The sequence below is a fragment of the Oncorhynchus keta genome, unplaced genomic scaffold, assembly GCF_023373465.1.
Source record: "Oncorhynchus keta strain PuntledgeMale-10-30-2019 unplaced genomic scaffold, Oket_V2 Un_scaffold_9739_pilon_pilon, whole genome shotgun sequence".
Lineage (NCBI taxonomy): Eukaryota > Metazoa > Chordata > Actinopteri > Salmoniformes > Salmonidae > Oncorhynchus > Oncorhynchus keta.
The window spans coordinates 702,462-722,380 of record NW_026291018.1 but is presented as its reverse complement, the minus strand read 5'-3'; the positions used below and the strand labels follow the sequence as shown (position 1 = coordinate 722,380).

The 19,919-nt window shown below is 42.5% G+C and overlaps 3 protein-coding genes and 1 long non-coding RNA gene across 12 annotated transcripts; 2 read left to right on the top strand and 2 right to left on the bottom strand.

The window, feature by feature from the left end:
* The first annotated feature begins 562 nt into the window (after nt 1–562).
* LOC118374244 (MIF4G domain-containing protein B-like) lies at nt 563–6,458 on the top strand. Of its 6 annotated transcripts, none has more exons than XM_052517782.1 (6): nt 563–715; nt 1,540–1,633; nt 1,928–2,055; nt 2,470–2,625; nt 3,165–3,257; nt 3,565–6,458. In XM_052517782.1, the coding sequence occupies exons 2-6, from the start codon at nt 1,555–1,557 to the stop codon at nt 3,790–3,792; spliced, it is 684 nt and encodes a 227-aa protein (XP_052373742.1). In that variant the 5' UTR covers nt 563–715; nt 1,540–1,554; the 3' UTR covers nt 3,793–6,458. The 6 variants fall into 6 exon arrangements, with proteins under 6 accessions (XP_052373742.1, XP_052373746.1, XP_052373743.1 ...); XM_052517786.1 differs by having other exon boundaries at nt 564–715; nt 1,946–2,055; XM_052517783.1 differs by having other exon boundaries at nt 640–786.
* A 74-nt stretch (nt 6,459–6,532) lies between these two features.
* Nucleotides 6,533–8,707, bottom strand: LOC118374242 (28S ribosomal protein S7, mitochondrial). Its single transcript, XM_035760620.2, has 5 exons — nt 8,487–8,707; nt 7,801–7,992; nt 7,606–7,669; nt 7,355–7,522; nt 6,533–7,086 (listed from the first exon to the last, which is right to left on the bottom strand). Exons 1-5 carry the CDS (start codon nt 8,579–8,581, stop codon nt 6,865–6,867), a joined length of 741 nt encoding a protein of 246 aa, XP_035616513.2. The 5' UTR covers nt 8,582–8,707; the 3' UTR covers nt 6,533–6,864.
* On the top strand, nt 8,671–19,772 carry LOC118374240 (ADP-ribosylation factor-binding protein GGA3-like). Its single transcript, XM_052517780.1, has 17 exons — nt 8,671–8,809; nt 9,415–9,499; nt 9,747–9,822; nt 9,978–10,076; nt 10,184–10,307; nt 11,383–11,486; nt 11,800–11,880; nt 12,551–12,688; nt 13,590–13,671; nt 13,764–13,880; nt 14,669–14,938; nt 15,525–15,607; nt 15,756–15,913; nt 16,215–16,519; nt 16,688–16,857; nt 17,220–17,330; nt 17,703–19,772. Exons 1-17 carry the CDS (start codon nt 8,743–8,745, stop codon nt 17,865–17,867), a joined length of 2,235 nt encoding a protein of 744 aa, XP_052373740.1. The 5' UTR covers nt 8,671–8,742; the 3' UTR covers nt 17,868–19,772.
* On the bottom strand, nt 13,890–14,634 carry LOC127929678 (uncharacterized). Of its 4 annotated transcripts, XR_008135739.1 has the most exons (4): nt 14,510–14,634; nt 14,274–14,373; nt 14,076–14,185; nt 13,890–14,033 (listed from the first exon to the last, which is right to left on the bottom strand). It is a non-coding gene; the product is annotated as an uncharacterized LOC127929678 (long non-coding RNA). The 4 variants fall into 4 exon arrangements; XR_008135736.1 differs by lacking the exon at nt 13,890–14,033 and having other exon boundaries at nt 14,040–14,185; XR_008135737.1 differs by lacking the exon at nt 13,890–14,033 and having other exon boundaries at nt 14,042–14,219; nt 14,264–14,373.
* Nucleotides 19,773–19,919: the final 147 nt, after the last annotated feature.

Sequence of the window (19,919 nt, the reverse complement as noted above, 5' to 3'; positions counted from 1 at the left end):
GTTTGCTTTTCTTTGACGTACTGTACTTTAATTTCAAGTAACCTGTTGTAACAGCTTTTATGGGTCAGCATTGGATTTTTTTTGCTCATTTCTCAAACTGGCACTTGCTCAGTGCTAAATTATGACTAAAGAAGCATGACGGTGTATGTTAGTTTTAAATATATGACCAACTGAATAAGAGCGTCTGCTAAATGATTAAAATGTAAACGTTTAAACACAGCATATCTAACACTGTATTTAAATTTGAATATTTATTCTATGTATGTTTAATGCTGGAAAGATTGCACTTGGTGGGACAATTTCTTGTACTATGTGTAACATTGTGTCGGCTACTGATGTACTGTACAAAGTGGTGGCAGGTGTGTCAGTCTATATTTGGGTTTTTATTTAAAACGCATTGTATCGTACTTACCCATGTTTTGTTATTTTTGAACTGTTTTTGAATAAAGAAAATGCATGCAAATGAACCTGTCATTGGAATGATATAGTCAGAATAGAACAGATTTTAATAATGTGGGTTTCGTCTATGGGTAAACAGTTTATTTAACGTCACTGGACACTTCTCGCTAGGCGTCAGTGCGCATTTTGTCCAATACTGGTGGAACACAGCGCGTGCGCAGAAAGCACTCAGGAAGTGATGAACAAACAGCACAGCACAGCACAGTGGAGGGTGTATGTACAATGTAATCACTGCTTCAAACTTAACTTTATGAAAGTAAGTCTTGATTTCAGTTTATATTTAGAAACCTGAACGAACATAATTTGAGCTCTTGTAAATCAGACTTGGCAAGTCAGTTAACGTAACTAGCTAGCCCCTCAACAACTCCTTTTCAAACATATTCGCTTGGTAACTAACGTTATCTGTGTAACAAGTCTAACTAGCTAGCTAGTTGTTTCGTTACTCATTTTAGCAGCTAGTTAGATAGCTAGCTAAATTGTACGGACTTTTTGCATCAATTGCGTGCATGTTTAGTAGCAGCCATTTTTTTTTAGGTAGCTCGATCCAATCTCTTATGGTGAAATATTAATACCGCTAACTGTTACCGGTATTTATTGCTGGGCTGGCATGTAGTGCAGTTTGATGCAACGGGACAGGTTGTTGCTAGTCTCGTGCGCCAGACCTGCTGCCCTTCCATATCCTGGGAACGAGGTTAGGCTGCTGCAAAGGTTTCGTTTGTTTGAAAATGCAACTCCTGACCCAGTAGAAGTCATGCGATTTCATTGTGACTTTTTACAATGGATGGGTGGAAAATGCATCCTCTAACATACAAATGGCAATTAACTATTGGTATTTGAAGATATGATAAATCTGTTTCTACATTGCTTGTATGCAAACTACCTTTTTATTTGGGCAATATTATAGGAACTGCGTATGTTGGCTTAATCCCCCATATCCCCCTATGAAAGAGGCCTGGGGGGCAGCCAGATTGATGACAACAGCGTTAGACAGCTTTGTGCTGAGACATAGTTCTGTCTAATGAATTTCGCTTGAAATGATGTTTGAAAACATAGTCTGTCTGTATCCATGGTCTTTTTCAGTATCACTTGTAAAAAATGGAAAACTGTAAAGAGGACTACAAGATTCAGTCTTTTGACTTGGAGACCCAGAATCTGCTGAAAACGGCCCTGAAAGGTCAGTCCCTAATGTAGTGATTCTGTGAAGATGTATATAAAGGTCTGTGTGAAAAATCAACACAGTCAGATTGATAATGTTTTGTTTTTACAATTTAAGTACATAGTACAGTGTCATGTTCATTAGTGCAAACCGTAGCAATAGATTTCAAAAATTTTGCAACAGAAAAAGAAAACAACTTTGTTATTGGGGATGCTCAGATGCAACCTTGCCGTTTCAGAGCGTTATTGTCAAATGTTGTGCCTAATGAACGTGACCCAGTAGCAAGTGTAAGTGTGGCTGTCTTTGGATTAGCCCTCTCTCTGCCCTCAGAGCCCAGCACGGTGGACCTGGAGAAGGTGTCCAATGTCATCGTGGACCAGTCTTTGAAGGACCAGGTCTTCAGCAAAGAGGCAGGACGCATTTGCTACACTATCGTTCAGGTATGGTAATAATCACCTTAAAACTACTTGCCTTTCTGGCTGATAGTAATGGTGGTAACAACAGTAAGGGGAATTATCTTTGACTAGGGCTTCACACCTAGGCCTAGAACATGGTGTGAACTAAAGCTGGAGTTTGACTGTAAACAAGGTCAAATGAGCTCCTCTCTAGAAGCTCAGATCTAAGATCAGCTTACTGTCTTCAAATCCTAACCATTTGGTGGGTGGGCAGCTTAGGGGTGGTGGGGACCAAGGGGTTTATCATTGTCAAATGGCAACTCAATCCTACTCAACCCAATCCTACTATTTTGCTCCCCGGGATCAGTGCTTTAACTTCCTAGTTGTATATATCCATAGACTGGAACCATACAGATGCTTATGGCTGTGTGTGATCTTGTTCTCTACCACATCTTGCAGGCTGAGGCCAAGCACAACAACGGAAACGTGTTCCGGCGGAATCTGCTCAACCGGCTGCAGCTGGAGTTCGTGGCCCGGGAGGACACACGGCTTCGCTCGCTGCAGGAGTGGGTCTGCTTCGTCACCTTCATCTGCAACGTCTTCGACTACCTCAAGGTATGAGCCAAAACATTCCAGAATCCCTATTCATATTCTAACTGGAGATATCTAACAACCTATTCACAAGACTGAACTGAGCCAAGCTGTGCTGGGCATCTGTCATAATTGCTGGAACCGTGCTGGAAAGAACATTGTACAAGGACAATATCCAAAACCTGCGCAGTACGGTTCATCCCTATAGTGTGAATCGGGCATCGTACTCTCCAGTTTTATTTGAGCTATTTCTTCATGGAATTGTTTATTTTTTAATCTTTATTTAAGTAGGCAAATCAGTTAAGAACAAAATCTTATTTTCAATGACGGCCTAGGAACAGTGGGTTAACTGCCTTGTTCAGGGGCAGAACGACAGATTTGTACCTAGTCAGCTAGGAGATTCATAAATGGCATATAAATGGCATATATTCAAACTTGCAACCTTTCGGTTAGTAGCCCAACGCTCTAACCACTAGGCTACCCTGCCGCCCCAAAATATATACGCATAGAAGCTTTTCTTATCAATGAAATGTTAATAGGTCCTTGTGTTTTCCCCTCCCCAGGTGAACAACATGCCTATGGTGGCTCTGGTGCATCCTGTGTTTGACTGCCTATTAAGGCTGGCTCAGCCTGACTCGCTGAACAACGAGGAAGAGGTGGGTCAAATATGGCACAGTACCTTTTTTACTATTTCAACTGAGGACATATTTCAATTGTCTCTCACTTCTTAAAGTGCAATATGTTGGTTATTTACCAAACATACATTTCAGATTAAAGGGAGAACCACATTTAAATGTTTTTGCTAAAATGTCCGGCTTTATATAGTGGGTACTGTTTGAAATCTGAAAACAAATGTACATGCTATAGCCTGAGTACATCTCTGAATGTGATTTCCCCTTCTCTGATAATGATATGCGTCTGTTTAATATTGGTGCTCCTTTGCTTCTCCTTTCCTTCCCCCAGGTAGACTGCCTGGTGCTCCAGCTGCACCGCATCGGGGACCAGCTGGAGAAGATGGACGGACAGAAGATGGACGAGCTCTTCTACCTGCTGCGGGACGGCTTCCTACTGCAGGAGGGCCTGAGCTCCATGGCCCGTCTTCTGCTACTGGAGATCCTGGAGTTCAGAGCTGGGGGCTGGATGCTCAGCGACACGGCCCAGAAATACTACTACAGCGAAGTCACCGACTAGACTGACGCTAGGCCAGGCTACAGTAGGTGGGTGGTGTTCAATAGGAACAACATGGGATTGGACGAGCTCGGGTTGGAATCTCCCGTTTCGTGTCTACTGAATGTGACCCTGAATGATAGTATTGGGAAAGGGGCTGCATCGTGGATGATTCCAGAAAGGACACTTTTTTTGCTGGGCTTTGCCATGGGGTAGCCACTAGTCAGTCTGGTTAGCAGCAGGGATATTTCCACTAGCCAGATAGTCGGTTTGAAATGTGCAATTGTAAATGGTTGTTAAAAGGTTTTTTTTTGGCGAGAGGTGTAATTGGATTGGTTTGAAGCAAGTTTGACTGAAATTCAGGATATTTTGTGGGTTTCGAATTGCAGTTTTTACTCCAGTCTAATTGTTTATTATTAATCCCTTTGCTTTCTGACATTCCAATGTTATGAGACATTTCACTATTCTACATAAGTAGTTCAGACACACATTCCAGTCACGTTGGCTTGACCATGTTTGAGTTAATCTTATAGATCTTCTGCCAGTCGTTACTGATACTGTTTTCAAAGGTGATGATCTTTGTAAATTTTTCTACAAAGAATCTTGAGAGGTCTGTAGAACTTTTCGAGAGCTTAGACATTCATTAGGCCCAAGTGAATGTATGGATCAAATTATGATCTTACAATCAATGCTTTACAAAATAGGCTGCTTTTACACAGACAGCCCAATTCTGGTCTTTATTTTGTTTTACTAGTAATTTGTGTTTTTACCAATCAGATGAACTATTTTGACAATAATTAGGTGAAATATCAGAATTGGGCTGCCTGTCTAAATACAGCCATAGGGTCCAAATCAATTGGACAAAATACTTTACAGTCAACTTTTGTTTTAAACGCACCTGTTGTTTGAGTGGTAGATTAAAATGACTGAAAAGCATTTTGGCTAGAGTTGAGGATTTTTGACAAAATCAATCAAACAAAAGATTAACACAACGCATGTAACTCCACGTGGGTCCACCCTGCTGCCAATGACTCTTAAGCCTCTTCGTTTCCTCTGAGGTCAAAAAGCACATGACAAGAGAGGGTGACAATTTGGTATTATTAGGATTTGGGACCAAGAGATTTGTCATAAGTAATTTGTAATATTTCCTTTCTGACATATCAATATATTTGACTTTTTATGGTCTGAATCCTAGTTTCTGAATTGTTAATATCACAAGTTTATCTGAAAAATAGTTTTGTAGTACATGTGATGCCAATATAGACAGCAATATCATCAAAGTTGGAAGTTCTAGTCAGTTTTTGCTGATTCTAATAAGAACTAGTTTTGCAGATGTTTTTGTATTCACAAGTCTCTAAGAGGTACTGTACCTCTTTTAAACGACATGGTCCACACTTTGGTGCTACAAAATGGATGCTGGCTTTTTGCTTTCGGCTTGGGAAAACTGTGCACCACAATGCAAACATTTATTCCGTTTGGAAGCTGAGAATATTACTGCATTATAGTGACTTTATAAGTTCTGTCTGGCTGTTCACTACTCGTTGCTGTTCGATTTTCAAAACAGTAGTACGTCTGAGATTCATTCCACCAGCACTAAGCTTTTACCAGCTTCACTTTATTGAAGAAGTCCACATCTACTAGTTTTTGTAGTTCAGAATATGTATGTTTTATAATGTTTACACTGTGTGCTGACCTGAGTGCTTTAATACGCTCACAAAACCAAACACGGTGTCTTGGAAAAACCACTGACCACAATCAAGCAGCAGACTATTTCTAGGTCCTGTTCCAATATCTTTAACATTCATCTATCCTTCCTTCCTCATAGTAATCACTGATCTAATGTGATCCATTGCAGATATTTTTCCTACCCTAGTTATGTCAGCTTAGTGATTACTGCAAGAAAGTGAGGGAGACCTGGGGAATCGTTGATAATTCCAGTAGGGACATTGACTGAATGAATCTCTTTGAAGAGGAAGAACCATATCATTTTTTTGAAGATATGATCACAAATATTGTGTTAGTTAGGCTATTTTAGTAACCTCTGTTGGCCTTAGTGGACAGTTGTCGAATAGATTGAAAAGTTTATTTGGTAATATTTGTTGTGGAATCGGAATAGTAACACTTGGGTGACTGACATAACTTTTCTATTGTTTTACATTTAGTTCACTAGATCAGTGTTTCTCAACAGTTTTCATTCAAAACTGTGGTTCTCAGTGTACATTAAGCAAGCACTAAAATAAACTTGTTGGTCATCCACTAGTTTGAGCATATTTGATATGGCCATGATGTTGAAAGAAGATTATTGAAGTAAATGTGTATATGCTATAGGGCCTATTTATTGCTACATAAAGACCAAGTATTCAAAGTAAAGTCATTCAGTAAACATAATTTGGACAGGAAGTGCAGCACTCACAATTTGCCTACTAGTGGTTTGTGTACATGCCATTTGTTTTACACAGAATTACCAAATAAGTTTGAGCATTTTGTACATTTATCTACCCAAGTAGATAAAGTTTGAGTTTACTGCGTGAAGACAGAGCTCAGTGTATATTTTCCTATAAATATTTCCATTACTGTAGTTGGGTATCTGTTCAAATGTCAGAAGTACCAACATTGGTCAATTTCATTTTTGCTACTGCTGTACATTGACTGAAGATGAATAAAATCACATTAAAATAAAATCGACCTGGGTTTTACCTAAGCTTTTATTTATTTGAAGATGTCACTGAATACACCTATATTCTAAATACAGAATGTGATCATGTCATTTGTAATGTTTTCACAGTCATTCTTTATTGAATCATAATACAATGTTAGTAAAAGAAGCCACATTTACAGTAACTGTGTTTGTGGTCAGTATACTTGGATACACACCATTCCAAATATTTCACAAGAGTCCAAGAGATTTATATTTACATAGCCTGTCAATGCCCTACATTGAAGACAATCTCCCATGATGTGTTGCACAAATGTCCATGATGTTTTTATTTTCCAACAAGGAATTCCACCTCAAGTTTGACCAAAGGGACAATGGATTGAATTCCTTCCAGTCCAAAAGGTCCCATTTTGAATGCTGCACTCAGACTTCAAAGTCGACTACCACCAGCGATAGTGGGCATAGGCTCTGTTGGATTCAGCCATCTTGTGCAGTTCGTGTTTCCGTTTGACCACGTTGCCCTCCTTGGAGAAGGCGGCCAGCAGTTCCTGGGATAGTTTTTCGTACATTAGTGTGCGTCTGTGCTTGTTGTCCCGGCACTCTGTGATCATCCACTTCATGGCCAGGAAGCGCCGCCTGTTGTCTGTCAGAGGTATGGGCACCTGCAGAGTGGAGAGGACAATACAGGATGTCATTACACATACTGTATGAGACTAAAGAAATTACATTTGTCATGTCTATTGTGGAGAATAAAGAGTTGATGTATATTTTTCTACAAACTATCACCCCAAGGTTGTGTTCATTAGGCACTAAAGACAAGAAAAAGACAAATAGGGACTACCAGAACCCCTGTTTTCATTACAGAACGTTTTGCTACGATGTGAACTAATAAGACCCTGGTGACTCTGTAGAAATGGTGAGAGTACTGACCTGATAGAACTTGCCCCCTTTCTGAATGCTAGCCAGGCCAATGACAGGCTTGCAATTCTCCAGAGCCTGGTGGAAGATGGCGTATGGATTACACTCAATCTCTGCCTTCTTTCCCTCGGGGGCTTTGTGGTACTTCTCCACCTGTTTTCTCTTCATGTTCTCCAATGTCTGAGAAGAGAAGGATGGGCATTAGTGTATATTTACATTACTTGGCAAACTATATCAAACAGTCCCAAAGAATCCCACTATACCTGTGTGATGATACCTTTGGCAATAATCTTGTCACCATCTTTCATCATCATGTTGACAAACTTGCTGTGAAGAGAAAGAATAGTGATGAGTTGTAATTCAGACTATTGACAGGGTAAACATAGAACCACATCACTGAGCTACATGTATTTCAGTGTTTGTAGGCTTATGCATTAATGTGTGTTTGGTTTAGGTACCTCAGCACAGGGTCGTTGAAAACAGAGCTGGTAACAGAGTTGGTGGCTGCCTTTATGGGCCTGACAGATTTCAGCTCCCTCTCCTCTTTCTGCTCAGGTGTGAGCTCAGTCTCTGGGATGTGGTACACCTCTTTCCTAGGCTCAGGCTCCAGGTAGTAAGGGTTGTACCTGCTCCATCTCACCAGGAGTACCCTAGAGAAGCATGAGCAACAGAAGATGATGACACTTCATGTTTAATAGTCAAATACAATGCAATGGTTATAGCATATCATGGACACTATCTATACATGATCATTTAACCATCTAATGTTGTTTGCAGAAACATATGGGGTAACTAGTGTTTGTTAACTCTGGTACTGTCACCTCGCGCCCTGGATCAGAGCTACAGTGTTTGTGCTTGTTAAAATCGACATGAACAAATCGTGGCCAGCCACACTCACTCACACTGATTCACAAACTTGTTCTTACAGGACGGGTGATTTTGTATTTTGCTACAATGAATACAGTGGGTGGCATGTCTCTAAATAAATACTAAAAAGTTTAATGTAAATGTCACTGACTGTAGGTAGCTGAATTAGCTAACGTAGTTGTAATAAACTTGTGCAATGACAAGTGTCATACTTGTGCAGTATCACAGTGTTAAGATACACATCCATAGCGTCGTTAATCAGCAAAATTATAATTACCTTGGTGTCCAAGGTTTTAGTAAACCTGTGACGGAGGCAGCCATCTTGGAAAGTGTGGTGCGAAGACCCTGGGTAAGCTCCCTGGTAGATGCCATAAAGCAAAACTATTTTCTGTGATTTATTTTCCAAAATAAAGCATTATTCAGCTAAATATTTAAATTTCTAAATTTCACACGAAACAATAAATGCATATTTTTCTAGGTTTTATTAAAAACGCAGACTGCGTGATTCTCGCGCATAGTTGCACACATTGGTGATGTCATCACGCGATGTTTCCAATGCTATGGCGTACCAGGAAGGGGAGACGCTAGAATCCTGGCTCAGTGAGTGAATTAACCTATGTATCCAGTCAATTCATTTATATTATTAGCATATTGCATTGAATGAATGGAGTGAATGTATGAATGAAGTAATGAAAGAGTGCAATCTGTTGAACTGTCTGCAATCCTCCAGGGCTACTGCCTTCGAGGCATCCCCGTTATAAGATCTGTGTTAGCGTTCTCGTTCGAAGCAGCCGTTTCAGGAAAGCTGTGCACTGAATCTGGATCAGTTGTGGGAGGCGGACATTCAAGCATAAACCCAGGGGATGTGGCCACTGCACCTCAGCTGAGCTCCCTTTTGATATCGAGAGTTAAGACAGCAAAATTGAGGATTGTTATTTTGATATCAAGCGCATATCTTGTGTTGGTTGATAGATATAATTGATAGCCTTTCGAGGAACTGGTGGCACAGATAAAACATCTTTGGTGGTGGCTTCACTGCATGTATGCGCTTTGTGGTATAGTAGCCAGTGCAATGTGGATGATGACAGAGGATGGATGACAGTGTCCGGTTGCTCACATGTGTTGTCCTTTCAACAAGTCGGTCAACTCTCAACTAGTAAAGACATGTGTTAAACATGTTTTATTTTTATTTGATCTCACTATAGATAAAGCCACCCATCCAACAAACAGACAGGAGGATTGGGAGTACATCATCGGTTTCTGTGACCAGATCAATAAGGAATTGGAAGGGTATGTTATTTCCTGATTCACCTGATACCAATCAGTATGTATTAGCTAATACAGAGATTCAGTATGTATTAGCTAATACAGAGATTCAGTATGTATTAGCTAATACAGAGATTCAGTATGTATTAGCTAATACAGAGATTCAGTATGTATTAGCTAATACAGAGATTCAGTATGTATTAGCTTCATTTGACCCATTGCTCTAGTATGTATAGGAAATGGGCCAATTTAACCCAATCTCTTTGTGCAGTCCCCAGATATCTGTCAGGTTGCTGGTTCACAAAATCCAATCGCCACAAGAATGGGAGGCGCTTCAGGCTTTAACAGTGAGTATTGTTTGTTTGTACTATTTAATTTCATCCACTATTCTGTTCTAGTCCTGAGGCATAGCTGTATGTACTCATATGGTGTATACAGCCTTGTCTCAGGGCTACCTATGTGTCCATGTGTTTGACAAAATGTCCACGTGTAATTCTCCAAGGTATTAGAAGCATGTATGAAGAACTGCGGGAGAAGGTTTCATAATGAAATCGGGAAATATCGGTTTCTGAACGAGCTGATCAAAGTTGTTTCTCCTAAGGTGAGTGGACTTGGTATCCTGAATGTGTTATTCTATTCTTATTCTATTTTCCTATTGTTCTGTGTGTGAATACATCACTGACAAAGATCTGGTACACTTCTATCTAGTACATGGGAGACAGAGTACCAGAGAAGGTAAAGACAAAGATTATTGAGATGCTGTACAGCTGGACAGTGGCTTTCCCCAACGAGGCCAAAATCAACGAAGCATACCAGACACTAAGGAGACAGGGTAAGACCTGGTTTCCACTCGTTACCACAGCCACTATGGCTGTGAATTGCCAGAGGCCTCACGATACTTAGCTGCCGATACGATATGTATTGCAATTCTCGCGATTAAATACTGTAATTTTATTGCGATTTGATGTTCCAAACATATTGCTCACCATATGTCTGCTGCAGAGGGCCAAGAAAGCCATGAGAACACGTTTTGATCAGTCATGGAAATAAAGTAGCTCATAACAAATTTGCTCCCTATTTAAAAAGAAGATGGAGAACAAGCTATGAAGGAAAAATATGGGAGTTTTGGTTTTAGCTACAGTAAACTAGCGCAAAAATAATATTTGGATATTGTCGATACGATATATCGTCAAATTATATCCTAATACCCGTAGGGGAGTTGTAGCGATGAGACAGGATAGTAGCTACTAAAACAATTGGACACCACGGAAACAGGGTAAAAATTTTAAAAGTAATAATAATAATAATATTTATATGCTGATATGTCACTGTATCAATCCCCCCACACCTTTTTTCCTCCAATCAGGAAATACCCTCTACTATTTCTTTGTGTGTGATTGGACTCGGGCTCAATACCATTTTAAATTCAGGAAGTGAAAGGTTATTCTTCCTCAATTTTCCTCATTGCTTTGAAATGGAACACTGTTTCCAATCAGGAAATAATAACATGCTTATATTTGTCCTGTTTCAGACATGTACACGTGTGTATTATACTCATGTGTGAATTGGAAATGTGTTTTTTGCATATCCCAACTCCCGGAGAGTGGGTTCACAGCCAGGGTCTGCCATTATCAACGACAACCCTTGAGCAATTAGGCATAAGTGCCTTGCTCAAGGGCACATCAACCAATTTTTTACCTTGTCGGTTTTCGGTTGCTTGCCCAATGCTCTAACCGCTAGGTTACCTGCTTAATACCATTTAATTTCAATTCAGGAAGTGAACTGATAGTCTTCCTCAATTTTCCTCATTGATTTGAAATGGAACTCTGTTTGTGATGAATAGTCCCATAGAGTTATTTTGAGTTATTTAAAAACATCTTATCTGTGAACTACCTTCCGTTCTTCAGGCCTTGTAACTATGGACCCTGAGCTCCCAGTGGACAAGACTCTGATTCCTTCACCCCCCACACGTCCAAAGAACCCTGTGTTTGACAATGAGGACATGGGCAAGGTGAGACACTGGGTTCAGACTGAGTGTATCCACAGTACTGGTCTTTAACGCTGATCCTGGATCTCTAGGATCCTGGTCCTAGAGAACTACTGTATATGTGGTGTACAGCCTAGCACTAACACACCTAATTACAACAAATCACTGAAACCTTGATTTGCTAAAACAGGGGTTATCAGACTGGAACAAAAGCCTGCATTCCTTCTAGGTCTCTAGGACCAGCATTGCTGACCACTGATGTACAGATAGAGTCAAACCAGCAGATGTCAGTGTCACCATTGTGATTTGACAGAGACATGCCTTAATGTGTGTTTAGCTACTAGCAGAGCTTCTGAGGAGCAAAAACCCAGAGGACCTGCAGGAAGCCAACAGGCTCATCAAGAACATGGTGAAGGAGGTGAGAGACAACGACATGCCCTTTAAGTGCATATAAAGGCGGTTGTAAAGAGCCGTAAGCTGTTGTGAATGCTCATACTCAGCCTGTGACATACCACCTGTGTGTTTATAGTCATAATGGGTTCATAAGACTGTTCTAACTAGCTTTGAGAGGTAATACATGCTTATGGAGTATTTTATCAGCCCTGAATGCTGATTGGCTGAAAGCCATGGTATGTGAGACCACAGGTATGAGGAAACATTTATTTTTACTGTTCTTATAGATGTTTGAAAACGGTTTATAATAGCAATAGGTCACAGAGGGGGTTGTGGTATATGGCCAATATACCACGGCTAAGCGCTGTATCCAGGCCCTCCGCGTTGAATTGTGCATAAGAACAGCCCTTAGCAGTGGTATATTGGCCAAATACCACAAACCCCGAGGTGACCTATTGCTTTAATAATTCATCATGGGATAATAAATACACTGTAGAATTACACACAGATGGAGCTTAGAAAATGTGATCATAGCCGATCATGCGTCCATGTTAGTAGTTTTCTATAACACTTGTATTGTTCTGTTTCCCAGGACGGCTGAATTTATTTACAATATAACTGTTGCGCATGCATATAAGGCTTTTATAGCAATGTGTAACAAGTCTTGAACATCTTATTAACCCTCATTCTCCCAGGACGATGTCAGGGTTCAGAAAGTGACCAAACGCATCCACACTCTGGAAGAGGTGGGTATCAACGTCAAGCTGCTGAGTGAGATGCTGTCCCACTACGACAAGGACAGGTCCTCCCAGTCAGACAGAGAGATCATCAAGGTGTGTGTTCCGTTCAGACTCCACACACATCACACTTAGCCCTAGTTCAAACACCACTCTATCGCCGCACCGAACTAAAGCATTTAACTTTTTCTTTGGGAGAGCAGGGATAGAGTGCCTTGTGAAGCCATAGTGTGCCTCGTCTGTCTTTTGACAATAGTTGGTTAGCCTCTGCTGCTCTTTTGGCGCGGTGCGGGTGAGGCACGCCTCTGTTTCATGTAGTTCTGCCAGAGCAGTTCTTCCACTGTCAGGAAAAATGGTCATGCATATTAATATATGTTAATTGCGTGCAAATAAAGGTTGCTTGGCTTCCACACCCACAACGGAAGCACAGTCATGGCTGATACGCAGGTGGAGGACGTCTGAGAGGTAACTGTTATACCTGAATTCAACCCAAAAGCAACGAGTATGTCTGCAGTGTTGAGAGAGCGGTTGTATGAAACCAATTGGTATGTCACCAGAGTTCTCAGCCATGCCAGCCCGCTCTTCATGTCTATTCAGTTCTACTCGCCAAAAGTTTGCCGTCTGAACTGTGCGTTACTTAGATACTTGTCCTCTTTGCTTGCTGTGAGGCATTAAGGACCTTATGTATCACCTCAGGCTATAGCCAGTCCTTAACACAATTTTACAGCTCGTCCCAATTTGTTCCCTACCGCGTCTGGATAGGTATAAGCAGTTTAGTGGTGGAGCTTCTATCATATTGCTAACTCCTTACCTGTCTGCAAACACCAAAGTGTTAGGACCAATGGGAAGGGGACGGGAAAGGGGTAGGGAGCGAATTAGGAATGGCTGCTAGAATGATACGAGCGTGGTAGACTTTGATGTTATGTGAAATTAATTAGAATTGTAAACTGTCAGTGGCTGATTGAAGCATGTCGTCGTACATTTCCTGTAATACCAGGAACTATACGACCGCTGCGACAAGTTGAGACGCGCTGCTTTCAAAATGGCCACAGAGACTGAAGATAACGACACAAGTTTAGGTGAGGAAATACATTTGTTATTTGAATGTTTTTCAAACTCTTAGATTGTTATTTGTTGTTCCATCTCTTAACCTCTGACCTTTGCCCTCCAGGTGACATCCTGCAGGCCAGCGATGACCTCTCACGGGTCATCAACTCCTACAAGAAGATTGTCAAGGGACAGACCGTGAATGGAGACATCGAGGATGCTAGATCTGCAGCTGGTGAAGGTGAGTGATGGCACGTAATGTATACACACACACACACTTTCACATCTTTTCATATCACTTTCAGAGCAAACTGTTTCCTTTCTACCTCCTTCGATTTCAATTCCTCTCTCTGCTTCCTTCTACCTCTCTCTGCTTCCTTCTACCTCTCTCCACCTCCTTCTCTCTCTCTCCACCTCTCCTTCTACCTCTCTCCACCTCTCCTTCTCTCTCTCTCCACCTCTCCTTCTACCTCTCTCCACCTCTCCTTCTCTCTCTCTCCACCTCTCCTTCTCTCTCTCTCCACCTCTCCTTCTCTCTCTCTCCACCTCTCCTTCTACCTCTCTCCACCTCTCCTTCTACCTCTCTCTCCACCTCTCCTTCTCTCTCTCCCCCTCTCCTTCTACCTCTCTCCACCTCTCCTTCTCTCTCTCTCCACCTCTCCTTCTACCTCTCTCCACCTCTCCTTCTCTCTCTCTCCACCTCTCCTTCTACCTCTCTCCACCTCTCCTTCTACCTCTCTCCTCTCCTTCTACCTCTCTCCACCTTCTCTCTCTCTCCACCTCTCCTTTTACCTCTCTCCACCTCTCTCTCTCCACCTCTCCTTCTACCTCTCTCCACCTCTCCTTCTCTCTCTCCACCTCTCCTTTTACCTCTCTCCACCTCTCCTTCTCTCTCTCTCCACCTCTCCTTCTACCTCTCTCCACCTCTCCTTCTCTCTCTCTCCACCTCTCCTTCTACCTCTCCTTCTCTCTCTCTCCACCTCTCCTTCTACCTCTCTCCACCTCTCCTTCTTTCCCTCTCTATTCTAGAGACCACAGGGAACAGTGACAACACAGAGACCTTGATTGACCTGGCTGGCATTGACGTTCCAAACTCCACCTCTGCTCCGCCTGTCCCTCTCCCATTGGTCTCCGATCCCACTTCAGCCAATCACCTGGGATTCCCAATCCCTGTCTTGCCTCCTCCTCCAAAAAGGTTGGCCGGGTTGCATGCCAGTCAGAACAGCAGCCCCAGCCACCCAGCCACCGACAAGGCCCTCAACGCTCTCTCTCTCCTTGACGATGAGCTGCTATCCTTAGGTAGCTCACTGACCTTGCATTTTATGGATGTTATGTGTAAATGTATTCTTGTTAAATATAGGCCATATTTCCTATTTGATTTGTATTCTAAATGTATTCATCACCAATGTTCAGACAATGCCCCATGGTACTTAATTTCATTATGCCAGCAGCATCCCACTGCTGGCTTGTCTCTGAAGCTAAGCAGATCCTTGGATGGGAGACCAGATGCTGCTGGAAGGGGTGTTGGAGGGCCAATAGGGGGTACTCTTCCCTCTGGTATAAGGGGGATCACAATGCCCCAGGGCAGTGAAGGGAACATTGCCCTGCATCTGGTGCATTCTTTCGGATGGGACGTTAAACTAAAGATCCCATGGCACTTATTGTAAGAGTAGAGGTGTTTACCCTAGTGTCCTGGCTAAATTCCCAATTTTAGGCCTCATACCATCATGGCCACCTAATCATCCCCAGCTTCCAATTGTCTCATTCATCCCGCTCCTCCCCCTGTCACTATTCTCCAAGTCGTTGCTGTAAAAGATAATATGTTCTCAGTCAATTTACCTGGTAAAAGAAGGGTCAATACTCATGTCCCTTGTGTGTTTTTCAGGCCTGAACGATCCAGTTCCTTCTCTGAACAGCCAATCAAAACCAACGCTGAATGAAATAGCGAATCCGTGGACCTCCTTACAGGTAGTTCTTCCTGATGAGGACCACAATGGTCAGAGCATTAAAAAGCATTACTTTTTTTCTACTGTCATTTCCTGTGAGGAGTTTTGAACAACTCTTGTGATACATTGGGTAGATTTGTAAGTGTCTCCTCCCTTCTATCCATCTCCAGGCTCCTGACCCTGGCCTGGACTTGTTTGGCACTATAGCAGGGCCAGGCCCAGTATTTCCCCCAGTCCAGCCAGCGCCAGCCCCCGCCACGGCCCCTGCCACCCACAGCCTCCAGGACCTCCAAGACCTGGCCATGCTGGACTTTGGAGAGCCAAAGAGGTGCTTAACTAACCTTACTCCCTTCACTTCACTGGAAATATTGTAGATCACTTCAAGGTATTATATTACCCACATTGAATTATATCAGGTGCTTCAGCGCATGGCTAAAGTGAAGCAACACTTCTGAGGTAATCCGAAGTCTCAGGGTTGTCATTAATAGTGTGTCACATCATTACATTACTAGATGCTACTCAACATTATCCTGAATATGGTACAAATCAACATGCTCTTGATTGCACACTTGCTTGTTTGATTTAGTTATGTTTCAGAGAGAGCCCATGTTGTTTTCTGTCATTTTCAGTTTGCGTGTTGGCGGCGGATTCGGGATGGCAGCCTCTATGGGAGCCGTAGTACCACCCTCCTTGGGGGCCATGGTACCCCAGGTCCCCCTCTCCTCGACCTCCCTCCTCCCTGGCCCCATGCCTGGCTCCCCTGCGTTGTCCCACACCAAAGCCCAGACGCTGAGCTCTGCCCCAGGCAGCCCCCTGTTCAGCTCCCTCTCCCCCTTCCACCACTCCTCCTTCCAGGGGGGCAGCCCAGCCAAGGGGCTAGGACCGGAGGCCTCCCTGGGCAACGTGCACGTCCCCCTGGAGGCCATCAGACCCAGTGAGTACTGGAGATAGGGGAGGGAGGGAGGGAGAGAGAGGGAAATGGGACATGCTATATATCCTCCTGTGAAATTGAACGTCGTTGGTCTTTTTGAACCATTTGATGTCCACAGTACAATGTCTGGATAACGTTGATATAGCCTCTCACTGCCTCTGTCCCCTCCAGGTAAAGGGCTCCCTGTAACGGCCTATGATAAGGATGGGGTGCGTGTGCTGTTGAACTTTGCCTCAGACTGTCCCCCTTGCAGACCAGACGTGCTGGTGTTAGTGGTGTCCATGCTGAACACTGCACCACTGCACGTTCAGAACGTGGTCCTTCAGGCCGCTGTGCCCAAGGTAACACACAGGTGCAATATACACATGGTACACACACACACACACACACACTTTGTTCACACTTGCTCTGTCTAGGTGCCATAGGAGCCTCCAGCCATGTCTCAGGGCAATGTGTACACATGCACTCGTATAATACTTACACATGTGTCCACTCCTGTATACTTACTCACTCAAACATTATATCATTTCATCCAAACAAAAGGTGATGGGGTCCTCACTCAAAAATATGTTGCCTAAAGCTTCATTTTTGTATTTATTTGTATTATTTTCACTGCATCAGGGATCGAGTACGCCGGCTTTGCAGCCATCTTCAGTGTGTAACTTTCACACACTCCTTAACCCCTCCTCTCCTTGTCCTCCAGTCCATGAAGGTGAAGCTGCAGCCTCCGTCAGGAACAGAGCTGCCCCCCTTTAACCCCACCCTCCCCCCGGCCTCCATCACACAGGTCATGCTGCTGGCCAATCCCCTGAAGGTAAGAGCAGGGCCACGAGTATTTCATGGTAAGGTCACATGGTCAGGGAACGATCTGATCGATATGATCTTCCTAGGGCCCAGCGGTTTTCTGATTAAGGTCACATGGTTAGGGAGCAGCCCACTTCTCTAATACACAAGCCAGAGTCACTGTAGGACTAGGTCTCTATCTCCTCATCTTTTCAACAGTATTGGAGGTTCAAGGTCCCTCCTCTCTGACTTTCTTATCCAATGCGGTTTGGGGAGACGAAGAGAGGGATTTGAGGAATTAAGGAAAGATTCATTGAGAGAGGGGCTAGGTCTTTTTGGACCTCCTCTTTGTAGTCTTTGTGAAACCACTTGCTAACCCTCTTCCAACGTTTGCCTCTTGCAGGAGAAGGTGCGTCTGCGCTACAAGCTGGCGTTCACTCTCGGAAACAGGCAGTGCTCAGAGGTGGGCGAGGTGGACCAGTTCCCCCGCCAGACAGATGGGGTCACCTATAGCCACCCCCATACACCACAGAGCCGAGCCAGGACGGGCCAAACCAACACTCCATGATGGGGGTGTTAACCACACATACCCCAGAGAGAGAGATGAGCCAAGGAGAGGATAGGGTGGGAGAACTGTGCTGCAATGTTACAGTACCAACATAGTGCTACTTACCAGCCAACCATTCTGTTTCTTTTAGATTGTTTTGATATTTACCGTCTTTGTATTTGCCCAGTTGCTATTGAGACTGTAACTTTGTAAACATAATATAGCATACATGGCATACACTGGAGTTCAAGACAGTTTTACAATAGCTTCCAGAGCTTGTATTGAATATTATTGCAGAACAGCATCTCAACTGAAGGGATACAAATGCTTTTTCCATGTTTCAGAAATTGATACAAAGATGTGAAGAAGTGTCACTCTTTATTTGTTATTAAGTGTGTTTATTAACTGAGAACATCTACAAGGTATTTTAGCAGGCCAGTCAGTCGTCCCTTATATACAGCACTGCAGGACATTTCCTAACAAACGTAGTCCCGCCCACAAGACATGCTGGCAAAGGAAATATAACTAACACTACATCCATTATGACGAGATACATACATACAGTGTATATACTGTGTGTGTGTATATATATATATATATATATACACACACAGTATATATACACTGTATATATATATATATACACAGTATATATGTCAATGTTTATACCACAGCATTGTTGAATACTTGTTTCTAATGGGCTAGGGCATTCTAGAAAGGACATTATTATTCAGAGCTTATAACTAGGGGAAAATGATTGATTAATCCTATAACTGGAATATAATTTGGTGAAATGTGGTAATCTTATCCGGAGGACTTGCTAGCTAGTATGTTAGCTCAGAGTAGCTCAGCTTGAGTCAAGATACAGAAAGTTATGTTGATTAGAGGTGGGTGCTGCTAGCTGGCTGTTGACAAAGGCCTTGAACATGATTCCATGAGGTGTTTTATTTCTTCAGTGCATATCCAGTGATCATGCTTATTAGACATAATTGTGGCAATTATTATTATGACATTGTTTTAAAGTGATGTATATTGTATTTCTCAATTATATTAGTTAATGGGTTTTCTGGACCTTCTAGGTCTTACTACAGACTAATATACAGCTACTATTTTGATGACTGGGTTTCCTAGCAACACTGTAATCAATATTGTGGTTACTCCTGGCGTGCTTCTGTAAGTTATCATCATAAATGCATACCGTAGCTGGTTTTTATTCTCTGGTTTAATGTACGGGTTCTTCTGATGCTCCCTCTGATGCTCGTCATCTGGTTTAATTATGGTCTTTGAGCTTTCAAAGTGGTCTGTCAACCAGAGTTAAGATATCCATTAGTACTGAGTTTTAGGATGTGTATTATTTTCTCCATTGTCAGTATTGAAATTGTATTTATTTATTTCAGTTGTATTTCAGTGCATCACTGAATTGACCAAGCTTAACACTGGCTGAAAGTGTCATCTGACACAAGTTGGAACTAACATGGAGGAAGGTGAAGAAACCATGAGGTCAAAATCATCCAGTAATATTGAGCCCACAATAGGACAGTGATTTCATACTTCATCAATGGTGAAAGGTTGATTCGCTAACCTTCATCCTAACATTCAAAGGAATGGATGGATATGAGAATATGGTGGAAACGTCTTACCCATGCTTGCACTAATACATTGCTTTTAAATCCACACTTCAGGGAGGTTAGGGAATTGGGAAAACAGTCAGTTTGCCCCTTTCCTCCCCATGTCCTCTCTCTGGTTGTCCCTGACTTGTAGCATTGTGAGAGGCACAATAGCTCTGTACATAGGTGTACTTACCGTCTGTAGTCAGGAGATGTGTAGAGGTCAATGTGATGTGTAAATGTCTTGAAAGATGTTTTACGATTGTACATACTGTGCTATTTGTTTGTTGCATGAGGAATTAAAGGATTTTTGATCTGGTGTAATTTAGCTTATTGTACTCTTTGGTCTTTGTCAGAGCATTGCTTTTCTATTCATAACTTAGGTTAGTAAATCAGGTTGACTTAAAGGTCATACTTATGCCGGCTTCCACAGCGTTTACTGTGAATTTGATTTGAGTGAATGTCA